Raw genomic sequence first — 20,133 nt, forward strand, 5'->3', positions numbered from 1 at the left:
AGTAAATTTTTAAATATTTATTTATTTATTTAATTTATTTAGTTGCACTGGGTCTTAGTTGCAGCAGGCAGGCTCCTTAGTTGCAGTTCGCCAGCCCCTTAATTGTGGCATGTGAATTTTTAGTTGCGGCATGCATGTGGGATCTAGTTGCCTGACCAGGGATCAAACGCAGGCTCCTGCACTGGGAGCGCAGAGTCTTAACCACTGCACCACCAGGGAAGTCCACAAGAGAGTAAATCTTAAACGTTCTCATCATAAGAAAAAAAATTCTGTGTCTATGTATGATGATGGATATGAACTAGACATTGTGGTGATCACTTCACAATATATACAAATATCAAATCATTGTGTTGTACACCTGAAACTAATGTAATGTTGTATGTTAACTATGCCTCCATTTTAAAAACCAGAATTGAGTCCAAATTAAACATTTGTTGAACATTTATCATGTGTAAGGCACTGTGTAGGAGATAAAAGAATAAACAAGGTAAGATTTTCAAGAATTTAAACATGCTAGAGAATAAAGCAAGTATAAAAATAACTGAGTTACAAGGTAAGGCAAGATATATTTTACTAGGAGGGTACAAAGTTCTGAGCAGTTTATGGGAGGGAAAGGTCATTATCAAGAATCAAGACTCACTGACAAACTGCAATATCAGATTTATAGTCTTAGGAAAAAAAAAAGTTTGGTTGGCAAAATACTGCATGTGGACAAAATGTCTCTCGTGCCTGCCAGGTAGAGAATAGACCCACTATTAGTAATGATAATCCTGCACCTGTATGTAAGTACCAAGAGGAGAGAAATTTGTCTGTTTTGTTCATTGATGTATACTTTGTGCCATAAAGATCCCTGGTACCTAGGAGGTGCTTGCTAAATATTTAAGTTAATGAATAAAATTCGAAGAAAAGGAGCTGAGATGTCTTTTTTCTAGTTGTAACTCCCTGAAGCTTCTTGACTTGGACTTTGGAAGAAGGTTGGGCAGGCATGCCTTATTTGCATGCAGGGGTTATGTTCCTTGTAATCTTGAGAAAACAAAACAAAAAATGACCAATGTATTGAATGAGAAATATTTATTGCAAGCAACAGCCATAGGGTAATTGGTTGGTTGCATTTGGCAGAAAGTAGTCTTTTTTTTTTGAGAAAAGCCAGCATAAAGCACTTTTATTGCAATAATAAAACTTGAAACTCATATGTAGTGCAGGGGGTGGGGTAGGGGTGGGCGAGTAGGCAGCAATTTCTCCCACCAAATCACTACACAGGACAGCAGAGGGTGAGAGGGAGGAAGGAGAAGCCAGGAAACTCTGAGATCAGCAGGGGGAGCTGAGCGTCAAAAAACAGGAGATGCTGAAGCTGTGATGACCAGCATCATTTTCTTAAGACGACACTCAAGGATTTGTCATGATGACTGGGCTTTCATGGGTGTTAAGTGTCTACAAACAGCACCTTCAATTTAACTTTCGATTAAAGTTCTTAAAATTTAGGAAGTGGAGTCTGGATAGCTATGAGATTACAAAAGTCCTAAATATCCATTAGAAAAACCACAGGATGGAAAAAAAAAAAAAGCCAGGTCATGAAGAAGGCTTCAGAGGTCCCTGCTGGCCCGGTGACACACACCTGTAGTGTCCAACATCTCAGTGAAAATGATCTGCTTTCAAAAGGCAGAGGGTTAAGGGGAGGGTGGGGGTGGGACAGTGGAGGCAAAGGCTCTCCCCTTCCCACTTTAGTTTTGGGTAGGGCTTTTAATTCAACCCGAGGACATCTCTCAACTTGGAGAATAATTCGGCCCTCAAAAGCGCCTCAAATCTGCTATGGCTTTGCAGCGCAGCAGCAAAAATGTTTAATATATAATAGATAAAACTTTCATCCAAAAATAAAATAAAATAAAGATTCTTGCACTCCCCCCAACACCAATTCCTATTCTAAAGTTAACCCATTATTTGTGCTGTTAATACTTGACTAGTACTTAACTGGAAACCTAGATCCAAAGGACTGAAACTCAATCTTCACCCCAAAACGAAAACAAACTAAAATGGGTAACTTGAGGTTTATGGCATATAGTTCAGGTCAACACACACACGAGGAGAAAGGGGAAGAGCAAAGCCGGTGACAGAACACATTCAGTCAGGGAAGATGTTTATACGAAGAGTGTAGTGGAACATCAGGAAAAGCTCCCTACGGATTCGCTGTGCGCATCTGGAGGCGCCGGATCCTTCCATGGCACATCCAAGAATGGGGAGATCAGGGAGGACGCCATTCCTGTCATTCCAGTTTTAGAAGCTCCACATCAAAGACGAGAGTGGCATTTGGTGGGATGATGCCTGGGTGCCCAGTGGCGCCATAGGCATAGTCTGGGGAGATAGCTTGGCTCTCTGACCCACGCTCATCTGGGCAACCCCTTCCCAGCCTCGGATCACCTCCTGCTTACCCAGCACAAACTTAAAGGGCTTGTTTCTGTCCCGGGAGGAATCGAATTTCTTTCCATCTTCAAGCATCCCGGTGTAGTGTACCACGCAGGTCTGGCCGCGCTTCGGGAAGGTGCGCCCGTCTCCGGGGGAGATGGTCTCCACCTGCACTCCCATGGCGGTGGCGGCGGCGGCGGCGGCGGATGCGGGGCTGGTGGGCGGGCGGGCGGCGCGACGGCCGGCGCGACAGGCGGCGTGGACAGAGAGCGAATCTGGCGGCGGTTCCGCGGCTGTGCCTCGTCCCTCCGCGGAACGGCTGCCAGAAATTAGTCTTGACCTCTGATGGTTAGTATTTTTATTACCAACTCATCAGCAAGTAGGGGAAGGTTACATAGCATGTGTCAGAAAGTTTAGGCTTAGCTCAGTTCTAACATCCTCGCCAAGGGATTGGGGAAATGCCTCCCAGTCCTGGAAAATGTGCCCAGGTTACCATCACAGGCCTTTTGTAAGTGATCTGTTTTCTTGTAGGCAATTGGAACCAATGAAGCCTCTTAGACATTGGAAAATATGTGACCCTCTCCAATCCTTCATTCCCACTAACCCTTTATTGATTCATAGATAAGGTGTTAATCTGTGACTAATCATCTCTATTACCTCACTTGTATATTTAGATCTCTAATTTTGTTTTCTTAATATAAACTTTTTTAATACATTTATTTATTTTATTCATTTATTTTTGACTGCGTTGGGTCTTCGTTGCTTTCTCTAGTTGCAGCGAGTGGGGCCTACTCTTTGTTGTGATGCGCGGGCTTCTCATTGCAGTGGCTTCTCTTGTTGCAGAGCTCAGGCTCTAGGCACGTGGGCTTCAGTAATTATGGCGCGCAGGCTCAGTAGCTGTAGCCCATGGGCTCTAGAGCACAGGCTCAGTAGCTGTGGCGCACGGGCTTAGTTTCTCCCTGGCACGTGCGATCTTCCTGGACCAGGGCTGGAACCCATGTCCCCTGAATTGGCAGGCGGATTCTTAACCACTGTGCCACCAGGGAAGCCCTAGATCTTTAATTTTGAATTCATTCATTCAACAGACACTGCCTAAACACCTATCACAAAGGTACAGTCCCTATCTTCAAGAAGGCCATGATTTAATGAGGGAGTCAGACACTGAGTGAATAATTAAGACACATTATGATTAGTGCTATAATAGAAATATGTTTAGGGTTTAAGGCTGTAAAAATTTCTTTCATTTACTTATAAATGTAGAAACTGATTTATTAGAACTATAATTGCTGATAAACCCAGGCCAAATATAAGGGAGCATTTATAAGCCATGAATGAAGGAATTAATACCTTGAGTTTAATCTCTGTATTTTTTTAAATATTTATTTATTTATTTGTTATATTTATTTTGGCTGTGCCAGGTCTTACTTGCAGCACGCGGGATCTTCGTTGCGGCATGTTTAGTTGTGGCATGCGAGATCTTTAGTTGCGGCATGCATGTGGGATCTAGTTCCCTGACCAGGGATTGAACCCGGGCCCCCTGCATTGGGAGTGCGGAGTCTTACCCACTGGACCACCAGGGAAGTCTCCCTGTATTGTTAAATACATGAATTGTGACATGTTTCCTTGTTGGAACTTATACAGCATCTACAGATACGGTTTTAATTTTTAATTATGTTTCACTAGAAATCCTGGTCTAAATATAAGATCTAATTTTAAACTTTTCTATCTGCATTAAACCCTCATGTTACTATCACATGGGATTCCCAGGTCCAGGTGATACCACTGCCTGTGAACCTGATTCTTCCTCAGTAAGATGATTCCATCTGTGCTGATACAGGGACTCTTTATTTTTAGGACAGCTATTGCCATGGTTACTGTGAACCACAAAGTTGGCCTTCAGTACTATGTCCCTGAGCAGTATTTCCCAGGAAATTTTGTAGCAATAGAGAATAAATGAAATAAAATATATCATACATATAACACAAGAAGAGCTATAATCACAAAACATTCACTTAATTGTGTCATTCATTCAAATGTGTAATGTAAAGATTTTTTAAAAATCCCTTTGCTCTTCTACAATAAGTAAAAATGTCTGACCAATGTATTTAAAATAAGTACATTTAGAAAGATGTTTGGTTAATTATCAAGTCAGCAGGAAAAGGCAAGTTAAATGCTGTTATTATTTCCAAATTCAGTTTGGGATCTGAGCAATTAAAATTAAAGTAGGTGGAACATTTGCATGGGGTATTAAATGCTTTATTTATAATGAGATTTAATTAATAATGTACAAATACTCTGGTAAAAATCTAAACGTAAAATATTTCTTTCTAGTCATAATTTGCTTTGCAGGGCACTCTTTGGAACATTATTAAGAATTATTCTTTCAGTTTTAAAACACAAAATGAAAATACATGACTTTTCCAAAAGGCACAAAATCTGATTTACATCTTAAATGTACTTAATGTTCTTATTTTGCAATGGATTTCCAGAAACGTAAGTCTTTAGCAATCCTTTTTACGTAGTTTTGTAACTTGGGGCCACATTTCAAGAGTTTTTTTTTTTTAATTTTTTTTATGTGAGATTCAACAGAAAAATATACAGACCTTGAGACAAGGAATTTTGTTGTTGTTTTTAAACAGCTAAAGCCAGTTTTAAATTGTTATATGTGTCAAAGTTAATTCAATCTAATACAATATATGGCATTTAATAATTTAATGAGTTAAACATTTTGAATATTATATTTATAATATATGATAAATGTAATACTATATAAAAATAAAGTATATAATATATATTTTATATATAACATATGTGTTAAAATAACACTCTGCAATAGATCCTTTTTAATATAATTATTGGCAGGCAATGCAATTTCCATTGTGTGGTCTAGTTTCTGAGTTCCTGAAGCTGATTTTCTGACCCCAAACAAAAATAAAAACGAAAGCAAAAAAACCACACCATTTCTCTCTGCTAACTGATATTGAGGCAAATTAGGACACAAGTGGACGATTCTACTCTCAATAGTATAGCTGTTTAATTTGAATAACTTGAAATTCTAGAGATTCTGAGGATCCATGAGGATTATATCAAATTTTGAAACTCATGTTGCCAACTGAGTGAGAGGCCATCATGAAATAACATTTAATTTTTGTTGCTAAACTACCCGGGTTTTATATAATAAACTATACATAAAAAAAATTTAAAAATCTGATGAGTCCTCTGAATGCTATTTTTTAATGACAGCTGAATACTCTGAGGAGAAAGTACATTAAATCCCCGTCTTTGTCTTAACATTTTATATGTAATATGTAACTACTATCATCGACATTAAGAATACACAAGTATAGAAATTAGGGTAACACAAAGATTAAACACAATTTTTTAAGTGTTTAATTCAGTGGTTATTATTATATTCACAGATATGTGTACCATCACTACAGTCAATTTTAGTAATTTTTTTGGCCTTACCGCTCGGTATGTGGGATCTTAGTTCTCAGACCAGGGATGGAACCCAGGCCCCCTGCAGTGGAAGCACAGAGCCTTAACAGCTGGACCACCAGGGAAGTCCCCAATTTTAGTAATTTTTGTCAAACATAATTTTAAATGTTTTCCTAATCATGAAGACTACATGGGGACTTCCCTGGTGGTCCAGAGGTTAAGACTCCGCACTCCCAATGCAGGGGGCCTGAGTTCGATTCCTGGTCAGGGAACTAGATTCCACATGCCACAACTAAGAGCCAGCATGCCAGCAACTAAAGATTCCACATGCCACAAGTAAAGATCCCGCATGCTGCAACAAACATCCCACACGTGATAACGAAGATCCTGCGTGCCTCAGCTAAGACCCGAGTAGCCAAATAAATAAATACATATTTTAAAAAAAGGACTACATGCCATCATTAGTTAATATATCAGATTTATATACTCTTAGGGCAAGGTTTATTGTACTAACAGTGGGTCCAATCCATATTTTGATCTTTTTTTTTTTTGGTTGACTTTTTCTTCACGGTTAGCTCATTGTAATTTACCTGGTAATGTTACTGATGAAGAGTTCATAACTTATTTTCTTCTTGTTTGCTTGTTCATGCATATCACTATTAGCAGCTTCTTTGTAAAAAATCTTTTTAAGGCACTTACTCACTCCATGAAGTTTAGTTTAGTAAAACTAGTAGATAATACATTCCAAGAACCAAGTACATATAAAGTACAATCTGTAGCAATCCACTGAAAAGTCCCTTTGTTCTCCCCTTTGGAGGGCAGAACTCCCACTTTCCCCTCAGGATACCTTAGTTACCACCAATTCTATGTGATCACTTGGTAGCCACCAAATAAGGGGAAACCCCACTGTCTGTACGTTAAACATTAGCAAAATTGAATTCATTTTTATTAAACATGAAAATAAATATGTTTAAGTTTATTCTCTTCTCACATCAATGCATAGTCTCGCACATCCCACGAGTTGTGTGTATCCCATTTGGGGAACCACCGTGTTAGAAAATGTCTGTCTAGTCTCTGATACCCAAATTTTTAAAAAGAAAAATGACAAATATGATCAGTGATAGGGAAGAGAAAGAGAAGAATGAAGGGTAAGACCCAATTTATTTCTACTGGAATAGTTTTATCTAGTCCCTAACCAAGCAAGCCTTGCCAATGACCTCTCTCTCCAAACTTAAACAAATTTATGTTAATATGTAGACTGACTGTGTTAAAACCCAATGTAAAGTACCTTCCTTTTCACAGTATCATTAAGGTCTATATTTGATTGAAGCAGCGAGTGGATGATTGTAAATACATCCTATTGTGCAAGTTCTGCTTTTCTCTGCTGCTTTCATCAGGTCCATAATCCTACAACCCCTTCTTTTCCTTTTTTATTTTCTTCTAATTTGTTTCTTCCATCATAGTCATTGCCCACTTGGATAAATTCTTATTCTTTCCATGGTTTGTCTTTGTACACATTTTCTGTGCCAACTTGTCTCTCCAAAGTCCTGTTACTTTAAAAAAATGTCTAAATCTGTTTCATTAGGTGTATCAAAACAGAGTTCCCTTCAAAGTACAAGTATACAGTAAAATGACTGTATTCATTATTTCCTTTGTCATAAAATATTACATGCCATATTTTAGATTTTTTTAAATCCCTACTGTTTACTTCAAGCGTAATTAGAAAGTAGCGCTGAGAAAAGATCCAAAATGATAATTTTATGGCATCTTATAGTAGTTATCAGATACAACATGATAGGTAACATAATTTAGTGGTAACTATGGGCTGTGGAGTCCAACCTGGATTCAAATCTAACTCTAGAACTTACTAGCTATGCCATCTTAGGTTTTGTTACTTTACTATGAACTTGGCCAACATACAGAAAAGGGCTAATAACCCTTTTAATAATCATCTACAGTGCTTATTCATGAGGCTAGCAGACACATAATTAGCATTACTCTCAAATGTACTTTGGTCATTTTAAGAACGAGTATCACATTTAATTGGTTCTAGTTCAAGTAATGGCAACAGCTAAGATGACAGTCATTTGTATGCTTTGCAACTCCTAAGGTATTCAGGCAATAATTTTCAAATTAAAATATAACGAAAACTTTACTTCTTGCTTCCAGCAAATATAGATGGATAAGAAAAATCAATTCTAAGATTTGAGAACAAAACTACTGTTATTCTCTACTATTAATGTATGAAGCACTGCACTTTCCATCTTTTTGCTACCTAACCCAGCAAATGAATTTACAATTAACCAGAGATTCAATTTCTTTAATATATATATGGCTATTCAGGTTATTTACTTCTTTAGTGAGCTTTGGTAGTTTGTCTCACAAGGATGTAGCCAATTTCATCAAAGTTTATTTGCATAAAGTTGCCAATAAATATTGTTTCATTGTTGTTTTAATGTCTCTAAGGGATCTGTAGTGATGTCTCTTCTTTCATTACTAGTATTCCTAATTTGTGTCTTTTTTCTCATCGGTCTAGCTAGAGATCAATCTTATTGCTGCATGTCACAGATTTTGCTATTTGTGTTTTCATTTTGTTCAGTTAAAGTATTTTCTAATATACCTATACTTTTTTGAGCAGAGGGTATTTACAAGTGTGCTGTCCAATTTCCAAATACTTGTAGATTTTTCAGATGTTATTTTTAGTCTAATTTCTTCATGGTCTAAGAATATACTTTGTGTTGTTTCAATCCTCTTAAATATAGTTTTATGGCCCAGAATATAGTCTGTTGTGGTAAATGTTCCATGTTCATTTGAAAAGAATGCTCTACTGAGCCTGTGCTCTAGAGCCCGCGAGCCACAACTACTGAAGCCCACACGCCTACAGCCCGTGCTCCGCAACAAGAGAAGCCACCGCAATAAGAAGCCCGTGTACTGCAATGAAGAGTAGCCCCGGCTCTCTGCAACTAGAGAAAGCCCACGCACAGCAATGAAGACCCAATGCAGCCAAAAATAAATAAATTTATTAAAAAAAAATCTGGGGACTTCCTTGGTGGTCCAGCCTTCCAATGCAGGGGATGCAGTTTCGATCCCTGGTCAGGGAACTGAAGATCCCACATGCCATGGGGCAACTAAGTCCGTGCACTGCAACTACTGAGCCTGTGCGCTCTAGAGCCCATGCACCACAACTAGAGAGCCCGTGTGCCACAAATACTGAGCCCACACACTCTGGAGTCTGAACGCCACACTAGAGAGAAGCCCACACACCGCAAGGAAAGATTCCGCATGCTGCAATGAAGATCTCACGTGCTGCAACTAAGACCTGACGCAGCCAAATAAATAAATATTGTTAAAAATATTTTAAAAATTAAAAATAAAAATCTGGGGACTTCTTTGGTGGTCCAGTTGTTAAGACTCCATGCTTCCATGGCAGGGGGCATGGGTTCAATCCCTGATCGGGAAACTAAGATCCCACATGCCGCAAGGTGCAGTCAAAAAAAAAAAAAATCTGTTAGAGTACACCTATGTTCATAGCAGTATTATTCACAGCAGCTAAAATGTGGAAGCAACCCAAGTGTCCATCAATGAATGAATGGATAAGCAAAGTGTGGTATGTACATAAAATGGAATATTATTCAGCCTTAAAAAGAAAGGAAATTCTGACCCATGCAACACAGATGAACCTTGAGGACATTATGTGAAATGAAATAAGCCAGTCACAGAAAGACAGATTCTGAATGATTCTACTTATATGAGGTACTTAGAGTAGACAAAAATCACAGAGACAGAAAGTAGAATGATGGTTGCCAGAGGCTGAGGGGAAGGCAGAATGAGGGGTTATTAATTAATGGGCATAGACTTTCAGTTTTAAAAGATGAGAAGAGTTATGGAGACAGATGGTGGTGATGGTAGCATAACATTATTAATATATTTAATGTCACTGTTCACTTAAAAACAAGATGGCAAATTTTATCACAATTTTAAAACTTAAAGAAAAAAAAAACTATTAGAACATACCCATTTGTTCAAATACACGCTGGCTGTCTGCTATTTGCAGAATGGACTGCTGCCAGTGCTCAACCCCCCAAGTATTCCAAACCAAATCTGATATGGCTGGAGACACTTTTTTTTTTAAAGAATGACAAAGCAGACTGGTACATGTTCTCTTACTTTATTAAATCTTACTAGAACCAAGTAAGGAACAAACACACAGATGAGTAGGCTACAGTGAAGAAATCTTCTTTTTATAAGAGAGTTAAGAAGACATTAAAAGATAATTCCAGGTATTATCTTCAGTGATGCTTCTTATCTTTTTTCTGGGACTCCAGGTAATATTCAGCCCCTACAGCTACCACAAATGCAGCAAATCCCCATTTGAATCCTTTTAATAATGCACCAACAAAGGAAACATTATTTGCAAAGCCACCAGTGTATCTCCAAGCTTCATTGCTAGAGGAAAAAAAAGGGGAAAATTATATTCACATATGACACACATTCATTGAGTAAAATATATTTGATTTCATCTTTCTAACAGACTTAAATGCAACCTTATATAAGATAATCTAAGTGGATCACAATAGGAATCTTTCTTTGGCATAAGATAATTAGATCTATATGCCCAAATTTCGTACATGAAATACAAGAAAAAACACTTGATGATTTCATATTTCACAGTCATAGTACTCAGGATTTTACAGAATTCTCAAATGCAAGGCTCACCTTGGACTATCCATCACAGGTCAGTTGTGTAGCTTTGCTCATACTAGTCATTACAGCTTCATGGAAAGAGGAAGTTAAGAGATCTCGGTATTAATCTTTGCTCTGCCATACTAGATACACAACTTAGGCTCGGCAAGTTACTTAACCTGTTGAGGCCTGTTTCTTCTACTCAATAACGATTACTATTTACCTTATAGCGTTATTATAAAGATTAAACAGAGTAATGTATGATGTATTTTGGCACAAAGAGTACGTAACACTCGATAATACTATTACTATTCAAGAGGATCATTGATTTTCCCTGTCATAGAAGCCGGAACTTTAGTAGACTAATTTCATGCTCTGGCAATCATTCTTTTGAGTATCCTGAACAGAGGAGGAAACAAATCAGAGCGCTCTAGTGAAAAAAAGTCTTCTCTCGCAGGTAAGGATAAATGAGTGGAAAAAAATCATGTTTTAAAGAACAAAACCCACTTAACTCTAAAAATCTGACTTACGAAAGCTAATCAAATCTAATTTAAGACACCAAAACCAGACAAAGACATTAGAAGAAAACTACAGATTAATATTCCTCATCAACATAGATGCAAATATTCGTAACAAAATTTTAGAAAATTGAATGCAGCAATATTTAAAAGGATAATATATCACGATGAAGTAGGGTTTTCCTCAAAAGAATGCAAGATTGGTATAACACCTGAAAATGAATAAAATTAACTCACCATATTAACAGAATAAAAACAGAGGTGAGCATCTTAATAGATATAGAAAAAGCATTTAACAAAAATTCAACACCTATTAGTAAGAATAATAATAGTAACTCATAGTAACCCAGGAATAAAAGAGAAATTCCTCAACTTGATGAAAGGCATCTCTGGACATCCTACAACTAACATTACACTTAATGATGAAAGGTTGAATGCTTTCCCCAATTAGGAATAAAGCTAGGATGTTCAAATACACCACTTTTATTCAACATTATACTAGTAATGTTAGCCCATGCAATAATGCAAGAAAAAGAAATTAAAAGGTTATAGATCGAAAAAAAGTAACATCTTTGTAGACGAAATGATCTTTTATGAAGTAAATTCTAAGGAATCTGTAAGAAACGTCTGCTAGAACTAAAAAGTGAATTTAACAAGGTAACAAGATACAAATTCAATATATAAAAAGCAATTATATTTTTATATATTAGCAATGAACAACTGGAAACTGAAGTTTAAAAATACTGTTTACAATAGCATAAAAATACGGAATAAGTCAGGATAAATTGAACAAAATATGTACAAGACTGTAAGAACACCGCTGAGAAAATTAAAGAGGATCTAAACTGTTCATGGACTGGAAGACAATATTGTTAAGACAGCAGTTATCCTCAATTGAGCTAAAGATTCAAGGTGATCCCAATTAAATTCCAAGCAGGCTTTTTATAGAAACTGAAAAGCTCATTCTAAAATTTAAATATAAATACAAGAACTTGGAATAGCTAAAACAATTTTTTTTTAAAGTTGGACATCTTATTTTATACTACCTGATTTGAAGACAGTGTGGTATTGACATAAAATAGATATACTGATCAAGGTAACAGAAAAGAATCCAGAAGTAGACTGTACAGATATTGTCAACTGACTTTTGACAATGGTGTCAAGGTCAATTAATGGGGAAAGACAGTCTTTTAATATATGGTGCTAGAACAACTGGAGGTCCATATGCAAAAACATTAACCTTCATCCTTACCTCATATGACATAAAAATTAACTCAAATGGATCATATGCCTCAATGTAAGAAAGAACACTATAAAAGCTTCCAGAAGATTAGGAGAAAATCTTAGGATGCAAAAAGCACAAACCATAAAAGAAAAAAATGCTAAATTGGGACTTCAGCACAATTTAAAACTCTTTTAAAGACATCATTAAGAAAATGAAAAGAGGGACTTCCCTGGTGGAACAGTGGTTGAGAATCTGCCTGCCAATGCAGGGGACACGGGTTCAATCCCTGGTCCAGGAAGATTCCACATGCTGCAGAGCAACTAAGCCTGTGTGCCACAACTACTGAGCCTGTGCTCTAGAGCCTGCAAGCCACAACTATTGAGGCTGCATGCCACAACTACTGAAGCCTGCGCACCTAGAGCCTGTGCTGTGCAACAAGAGAAGCCACCGAAATGAGAAGCCTGCGCACCACAATGAAGAGTAGCCCCCGCTCACTGCAATTAGAGAAAGCCTGCGTGCAGCAACGAAGACCCAACGCAGCCAAAAATAAATAAACAAACAAACAAATAAATAAATTTATTTTAAAAAAAGAAAATGAAAAGATAAGCCACACTCTGGGAAAAACATCTGCAAAACTTTTATCTGATAAAGGACTTATATTTAAAATATATAGACAACTCTTATAATTCAATAAAAGACAAACACTCTGATAAATAGAATGGGCAAAAGATCTGAATAAACATTAAACCAAAGAAAATATACAAATGACAAATAAGCATATGAAAAGATTCTTGTCATCTTCATTCTTCATGGAAATGCAAATTAAAACCCAAAGAAATATTTCTATCACATTCACTAGAATGGCTAAAATTAAAAGGCTGATAATACTAAGTATTGATGAGGACATTGAGCAACTGAAATTCTCATGCATTGTTGGTGGGAATGCAAAATGGTACAACCACTTTGTAAAACAGTTTGGCAGTTTTTTATTTAAAAAAATACACTTTTCAAAAGATTCAGAAATCCCACTGTTAGGTATTTACCCAAGAGAAATGAAAGCATATGTTCACACAGACTTGTACTTGAATGTTTAAAGCAACTTTACTCATAATAGCCAAAAACTGGAAACAAGCCAGATGGTCATCAACTGGTGAACAGTAAACAAAATGAGGTATATGCATACAATGGAGTAGTACTCAGCAATAAAAAAGGATGGGACTATGGATATAAGTTAACAATGTACATAAGTCTCAAAAGCACTATGATAAGTGAAAGTGGCCAGAACAAAAACTACAGACTGTATGATTGCAATTGAAAAAGCAGATCAAGGGTTGCCAGGAACCAGGGGTAGGATAGCACTGAGTGCAAAGGATCATCAGGGAACTTTTTGGTATTCTAGAAATATTCTGCACCATGATTGTAGTGGTAGTCACATAACTGCACAGGTAACTGCACACATCTGTCAAAACTCATGGAATGATACACTTAAACTGGGGTGAATTTTACTGTATATAAGTGGTATTTTAATAAAGCTGATTTTAAAACTTAAATGTAAAAGGCCATTTTTAATGATTTTTTAAAAAAGAGAATACATTGAAAAGGAACATAGATACTGCTTCTCTAGGATAAGTTCTATTAAATTATTTAATTATTCTTACCGGGCCCATGGATCCCTTAGCCCTCGTGCAGCCAGCTTCTCCTGGACAGTTTCTAACGGTGTCCCTTCTATATTCCATTGTTTATAATCTGGAAGTTCCATTTTACTATGACCATGTTCATGTCCATGTCCATGGGCCATGTCTACAGGAAAAGATTAATTTAAGGGAGAAATACATATATTGTAGATATCAAATACCCAAGTTTACTATTTATGTTTTAAGGTAAAATTTTAATGTTTTAAAAAGAAAAGCAATATAAATACTTGAAAATTCGAAGCTAAGAAATTTTATAAAACAGTGTCTCTTTACATACTAGTATATGTTCACAGTTTGGAAATATACATATGCAAAATATAAAAAAGAAAAATAATCGGTAATCCCATCACTAAGAGATAACCATTTACTATTTGGTTTCTTTCTTCATTATAATAATAGCAAATATTTACCATGCCCTATGTGCCAGGTGCACTATGATAAAGTGCTTTAACTGTCTTGACTCCACATTATTCCTAAAACAACTCTTTGAACTTAAATTACTATTATTATCCCCATTTTATAGATGAAGACAATGAGGCTCCAAGAAAATAAGTAACTTTCTGAAGGCAACAAAAATAGTTAATGGTACAATTGGGTTTTGAACACTGCAGTTTCATTTCAGAGCCCTTGCTCCTAACTTTTAAGCAATACTGTTTCCTTCTTTTCAGTCTTTCGTAATGCATGAATATCTATAACAAAAATGTTGTACATAGTTTTGTTACATGCTTTCTTCAGATGATTCTTTAAAAATGCGGTATTACTGTGGTTAATACATATGGATCACATGAACTTTTTCTGTAAAGAGTCACACAGTAAATATTTTAGGCTTTGTTGGCCAAGAGGTGAAATCAAGGTTATTATGTAGGTACTTTATATAACAGGAGAAAAAACAAATTTCCATAAATATTTATTGATAAAATTCAAAATATAACAACTAAGTATAATTTTTTATAATACAAGTCTTCTGATGAAAAAATGCAATTCCTTTTTGGGGGGATAACATTTTGCTTAACTGGAGCTCAAAGTTTAGTGTTCCTTAGTATCAAATTGATTGCAAATGTTCATCTGTAAAAACCCTTCTTAACTCACTGGCTACATAAAAACAGGCAACGGGCTGAATTTGGCCAGCAGGCTGTAGTTTGCTAACTCTTTTTTTTTTTTTTAATAAATAAATTTATTTATTTATTTTTGGCTGCATTGGGTCTTCATTGTTGTGCACGGGCTTTCTCTAGTTGCGGCGAGCGAGGGCTACTCTTTGTTGCAGTGTGTGGGCTTTTCATTGCAGTGGCTTCTCTTTTTGCAGAGCACAGGCTCCAGGTGCATGGGCTTCAGTAGCTGTGGCTCGCGGGCTCCAGAGCGCAGGCTCAGTAGTTGTGGCTCACAGGCTTAACTGCTCCGTGGCATGTGGGATCTTCCTAGACCAGGGCTCGAACCCATGTTCCCTGCATTAGCAGGTGGATTCTTAACCACTGTGCCACCAGGGAAGTCCCTAGTTTGCTAACTCTTGATGTAGATCAACAGACTCTTTTTTTTTAATTTTTATTGAAATATAGTTGATCTACAATGTTGTATTAGTTTCATGTGTACAGCAAACTGATACAGATATACATATATTAAGTGTAAGTATTCTCTTTTTTTTAACATACTCTTCCATTAACAGAGTCCTTAGGACCCCTTTTTAATCGATAAATTTGCTTTAATAAAATATGCCCCCAATGGGTATATAAAGATTTCAGTATTCTAGTGTTATTTTTATAGATAATACAAAAGTAAACTTGAGCTCAGTCCCGTTATATTGTTACAAATTTCAAATTAACAGGGTATGAATTAATAATGCTATACTGTAATTTGTATAAGGTTAGCAGTAGCAATTCTATAATCACCGCTTTCCAGAAATAAAACCAAACCAAATAATTATTACCACTTTGTCTGCATTTATAACTATAAACAAGTCCAATAATAAGGCAGGATTCTTACACTGAATTTTAGAAGACAGAGGTAATTATTAGATAGTGTATACTAAAGACACATTATGTGAAGTGCTCATTTCATTAAACAATAGTTCCCAGAATATGGGGGACAAAACTGTACATAGTAATTCCGACAAATTAGCCAACATTTAATATTTTTATTTATAGACATGTTAAGATATCAAAAAACATTATGTTGATGATTTTCACATTTAAAAGAGAATAAAAATGAACACCTACCAAACACAAGTTAAAACTACAACATTCACAACTTTGAATGAAACATTTAATCCATTATTTCATTATTATTTGGTGGATTCAATAATATAAAGGAAACAAACTGTGGTTTCAGATTTCAGTCTGACTTTTGAGATTCAATACATTATCACAAAAGAAAGACTTCTAGAAGCATTTAATTATAATGATAAAGTGTTGGCTTCTTCTATGTTTTCCAAAAAATATTTTTAAAATAATGTTTCATTCCAAAAATCTTTAGATTACAAGAAAACCCTTATTTTGGCAAATGTCAATTCTAGAACATTAAACGTACTTGAGTATCAATGTACTTGGAAGAGAATACAAAACAAAGGTCAAACGTTTTTGATTAAATAGCTTGATTTTGAAAATGAAAACTGAAATATTACCATGGTATGAAGGCTATCTCAAAGTTACAATACTACTATGCTCAAAATATTAAGTAATTTGGGAGATATATATTTGAAAAAAAAAAACCATGAAAGTATACCTATACTCATTTCTCCTAAACAAATTTCCTTTAATAAATTCAATGTATTTTCTCTTCTATCTAATTAAAATATTTCAGTAAGAGTCCCTTCATAGGCATTTACTAAATATTTTAATGACTTTTCAAGAAGAACAAAAAGTTGAACAACACTATTTTTAGGGAAGCTTCATTTTCTCCTAAAAATTATTTCTACTTCAGAATAGCCATAAATCAAACAATGATATCCTGATCACTTGAAGGAAGAGTTTGGAATCCTACTGAAGTGCAGACTTTGGTGCTGTACAGATCCGGCATCAAACCCTGAATGCACCATTAATAGCTGTAAAATCCTGTGCAAATCATTTAAATCTTGCTCAACTTCAGTTTCTTCATCTAACATGAGGTTAAAACCTACCTTGCAAGATTGTGAAAATTGGGGAAAACACATTGTGATGATGTGCCTTCCACTTTCACACCCAGGTGGTGAGAATGTGATTTAACAAAACCACTATAAAAAACTGTTTGGTATGACCTAGAAAAGTTAAACATTTGAATATCTTACGGCCTAGCAATTCCAGTCATAGGTACTGCATATATACTCTAGATCTGCACTGTCCAATATGGTAGCCACTAGCTCCCTAAATGTGGCCTATGCAACTGGGGAACTAAAAATTTTTATTTAATTTTAATTAATTTAAATTTCAAAACGGATTTTCAAACCAGTTATTGGAAAATTTTAAAGTGTGTTTGGTACAAACTGGGCATGCAAAGCTTCTTTATCAACTGTAAATTTTATGAAATATAAATGCAGATCAAGTGTTTGCATTTATGGAAACAGCATATTCTGTAAAACACATCACTTTTGAAGACAGCGTGAAGAAAATGTAAAATATTTCGTTAATAACTTTTAATACTGATTACACCTTAAAATTATAATATTTTGAATATATACACTCGGTTAGATAAAATACATTATTAAAATTAATTTTATGTTTCTTTTTACCTTTTTAATATGGCTACTAGACATTTTTAAATAACATGCGGTTTGTATTATATTTGCACTAGACAGCGCTGCTCTAGAGAAACTCTTGCATCTGTATAACAGATATATTTTATAATCAACAGGCAAATATATAGGGACTTCCCTGGTGGCACAGTGGTTAAGAATCTGCCTGCCAGTGCAGGGGACATGGGTTTGAGCCCTGGTCCGGGAAGATCCCACATGCCGCGGAGCAACTAAGCCCGTGCACCACAACTAATGAGCCTGCGCTTTAGAGTCTGCAAGCCACAATTACTGAAGCCTGTGTGCTGCAACTACGCACCTACAGCCCGCGCTCCACAATAAGAGAACCCACCACGATGAGAAGCCCACACACCGCAACAAAGGGTGGCCCCGGCTCGCCACAACTGGAGAAAGCTCGCATGCAGCAATGAGGACACAACGCAGCCAAAAAAAATAAAAAATAAATAAAAAAAAAAGAATGCAAGAGAATCAGGTGGAAAAACTGTTAAAATAAAAATTCCACAAAACTGCCAAACACACGATGAAAAAAAAATCTTTCTAGCCATATTATTTATGCTAGCCCCAAACTGTAAACAACTCAAATGTCCAACTATGGAATGGATTAATTATGGAATATTACACAACGAAAAACAACATGCAAAAGTATGAATGAATTTCACAAATATAAGATTGAGCAAGGGGTGAGTCAGAAAAAATACACACTTTGAATCCCATTGATATAAATGGAAAAACCTAACAATTCATTTTCTAGGAAAAAAAATTTAAGTGAAACAAGTAAATGATTATTACAAGTTAGGATGCTGGTTACCTCTTGCTGGAGGAGATGGAATCACAGAAACTCATTCAGGGAGCTTCTAAGGCAGTGTTTTTCAACGTATTGTAATTACTGTACCCCAAAGGTGCTTTCTTAAGACTTTTTTTTCCCCTAATCATGTTCTCACCCTACCCCTCCACATGAAAATTTAATACCACAGTTTATGTACTATGGCTCTTTGGAGGGCCACAAACTATTGTATTATCTAAGGGTTTTTTTGCCCTCTCACCCCCACCCAACAAGAACGATTTTTTACCTCCTTAAAAGGCAATCACCTCTGCTGAGAATGCATATTTAAGTTTTTGGCAATGCTTTATTTCCTAACCTGAGGGGTGGTGATCAAGTGTTTGCTTAATTATAATTCTTAAAAATGTACTTATGTTTTATACAGCCTTCTGTTATGTATACATCACAATAAAAACTAAAATTAGATAAAGTGACTTAAATCGTGCCAAGGACTCAACAAGAGGTGATTATTTCCCTTTCAGAGCTTTTCAAACAAGAACAGCAAGGAAATAAGTTCAACAAGGAAAAAGCATGTAATCATGAATTTTTTTTCAGCTCCTTCTATCTACCTATGTTTGGAGTGAACCTACAAGTTTGTTGGCTATCAACCTCCACTAACGGGAGCTGGCTCTAGTACAGGAACAGTGTTGGCATACTTTCCCTAAGAAGGAAATAAAAGGGTAATGCCGCTTACACTATATGTAATTTCACAGTTTACCGAAGACTTTGAAGTATATATTCCAATTTCTCCTCATTTAAAAAACTGTACCATAAGAACATTAGAAAATAAAAGACAAATTAACTGTTTTCCCCTTTAGTGTCCCTTCCAGTCCCTGTATCCGTGTATATTCAATTTAATAGTAATCACACTAAAAATTGATGTGATTTTGTACCCTTTTAACATTGTGTCATAAACTTTCATACCAGAAAAATCTTATTTAAAACTGTACTATAAATGCTCGTGACACAGGCATTACAAGTATTTCTATTTTACAAATTTTCGATTTGAGTGCGGTTGTGCCTTCATTCGACTAAAGATAAACCAAAAAACAGGGGGCGGGGGGTGTTGCGGGTGACACAGGAGGAAAAAAAGCATCTGGACTTAACAACCACAGTGATCCTCACAGCATCCTTCTACAACCTCCCCTCACTACCCCAGGACTTCATAGTTCTCTCCTGCTAGTTCTTCGATCTCCTTCCCTCTTGAGCTACTCATTCTCATCACCCTTCTCTATTTAGTCTCTCCTTTCCGACAATCCCCGGAGTAGAGTCTCATTCTCATTCCCATCAAGAGATCTACCACCAGCTCCCCTATTTACCTGACAGCAATCTGACCTCTCAGGACACTCAAGATTCAACCCACCAGCCGGAGGCAACCGGAAACGGAAGTTGTCACCTCGAGTATCTTACGGCAGGAAAGCAGAGGAGAAATTTAACATTCTTGTCCTGGGTCACAGATTCCTGGACCAGGTGGAGGTGACATGAAGGAGGCTGAAAGTGGGCTTTTCCCCCGCACATCTGTGCATCCGGAGTCTGACCGAAACTGTGGAGGACAGAAGGCGGGGAAGAAGCAACGTGGTCCTTCCTCGAGACCGGAATCTTTAGACTCTGCACAGGGGGAGGGCCGCGGGCATACT

General features: G+C 36.5%; 2 protein-coding genes across 4 annotated transcripts; both read right to left on the reverse strand.

Annotated features, from left to right (window-relative positions):
- Nucleotides 1-1,589: 1,589 nt before the first annotated feature.
- Nucleotides 1,590-2,711, reverse strand: LOC132521695 (peptidyl-prolyl cis-trans isomerase FKBP1A-like). Its single transcript, XM_060151358.1, is given in 2 exon segments — nucleotides 1,590-2,361; nucleotides 2,364-2,711. Coding segments are annotated over 2 exon segments (318 nt in total). The 5' UTR covers nucleotides 2,581-2,711; the 3' UTR covers nucleotides 1,590-2,260.
- Nucleotides 2,712-9,990: 7,279 nt separating this feature from the next.
- On the reverse strand, nucleotides 9,991-19,970 carry NDUFB3 (NADH:ubiquinone oxidoreductase subunit B3). Of its 3 annotated transcripts, XM_060151360.1 has the most exons (4): nucleotides 19,816-19,850; nucleotides 18,485-18,530; nucleotides 13,923-14,064; nucleotides 9,991-10,284 (listed from the first exon to the last, which is right to left on the reverse strand). In XM_060151360.1, exons 3-4 carry the CDS (start codon nucleotides 14,060-14,062, stop codon nucleotides 10,128-10,130), a joined length of 297 nt encoding a protein of 98 aa, XP_060007343.1. In that variant the 5' UTR covers nucleotides 14,063-14,064; nucleotides 18,485-18,530; nucleotides 19,816-19,850; the 3' UTR covers nucleotides 9,991-10,127. The 3 variants fall into 3 exon arrangements, with proteins under 3 accessions (XP_060007343.1, XP_060007342.1, XP_060007344.1); XM_060151359.1 differs by lacking the exon at nucleotides 18,485-18,530 and having other exon boundaries at nucleotides 19,816-19,970; XM_060151361.1 differs by lacking the exons at nucleotides 18,485-18,530; nucleotides 19,816-19,850 and adding an exon at nucleotides 17,975-18,058.
- Nucleotides 19,971-20,133: the final 163 nt, after the last annotated feature.

The sequence above is a fragment of the Lagenorhynchus albirostris genome, chromosome 6 (genome assembly GCF_949774975.1).
Source record: "Lagenorhynchus albirostris chromosome 6, mLagAlb1.1, whole genome shotgun sequence".
NCBI lineage: Eukaryota > Metazoa > Chordata > Mammalia > Artiodactyla > Delphinidae > Lagenorhynchus > Lagenorhynchus albirostris.

Excerpts from the sequence above, each read along its gene's own strand:
- NDUFB3 (XM_060151359.1), bottom strand. The coding sequence starts at position 14,062 with ATGGCCCATGGACATGGACATGAACATGGTCATAGTAAAATGGAACTT. Across the intron at positions 10,285-13,922 it reads CTAAGGGATCCATGGGCCCG|CAATGAAGCTTGGAGATACA; the intron begins GTAAGAATAATT and ends TTTTTCCTCTAG.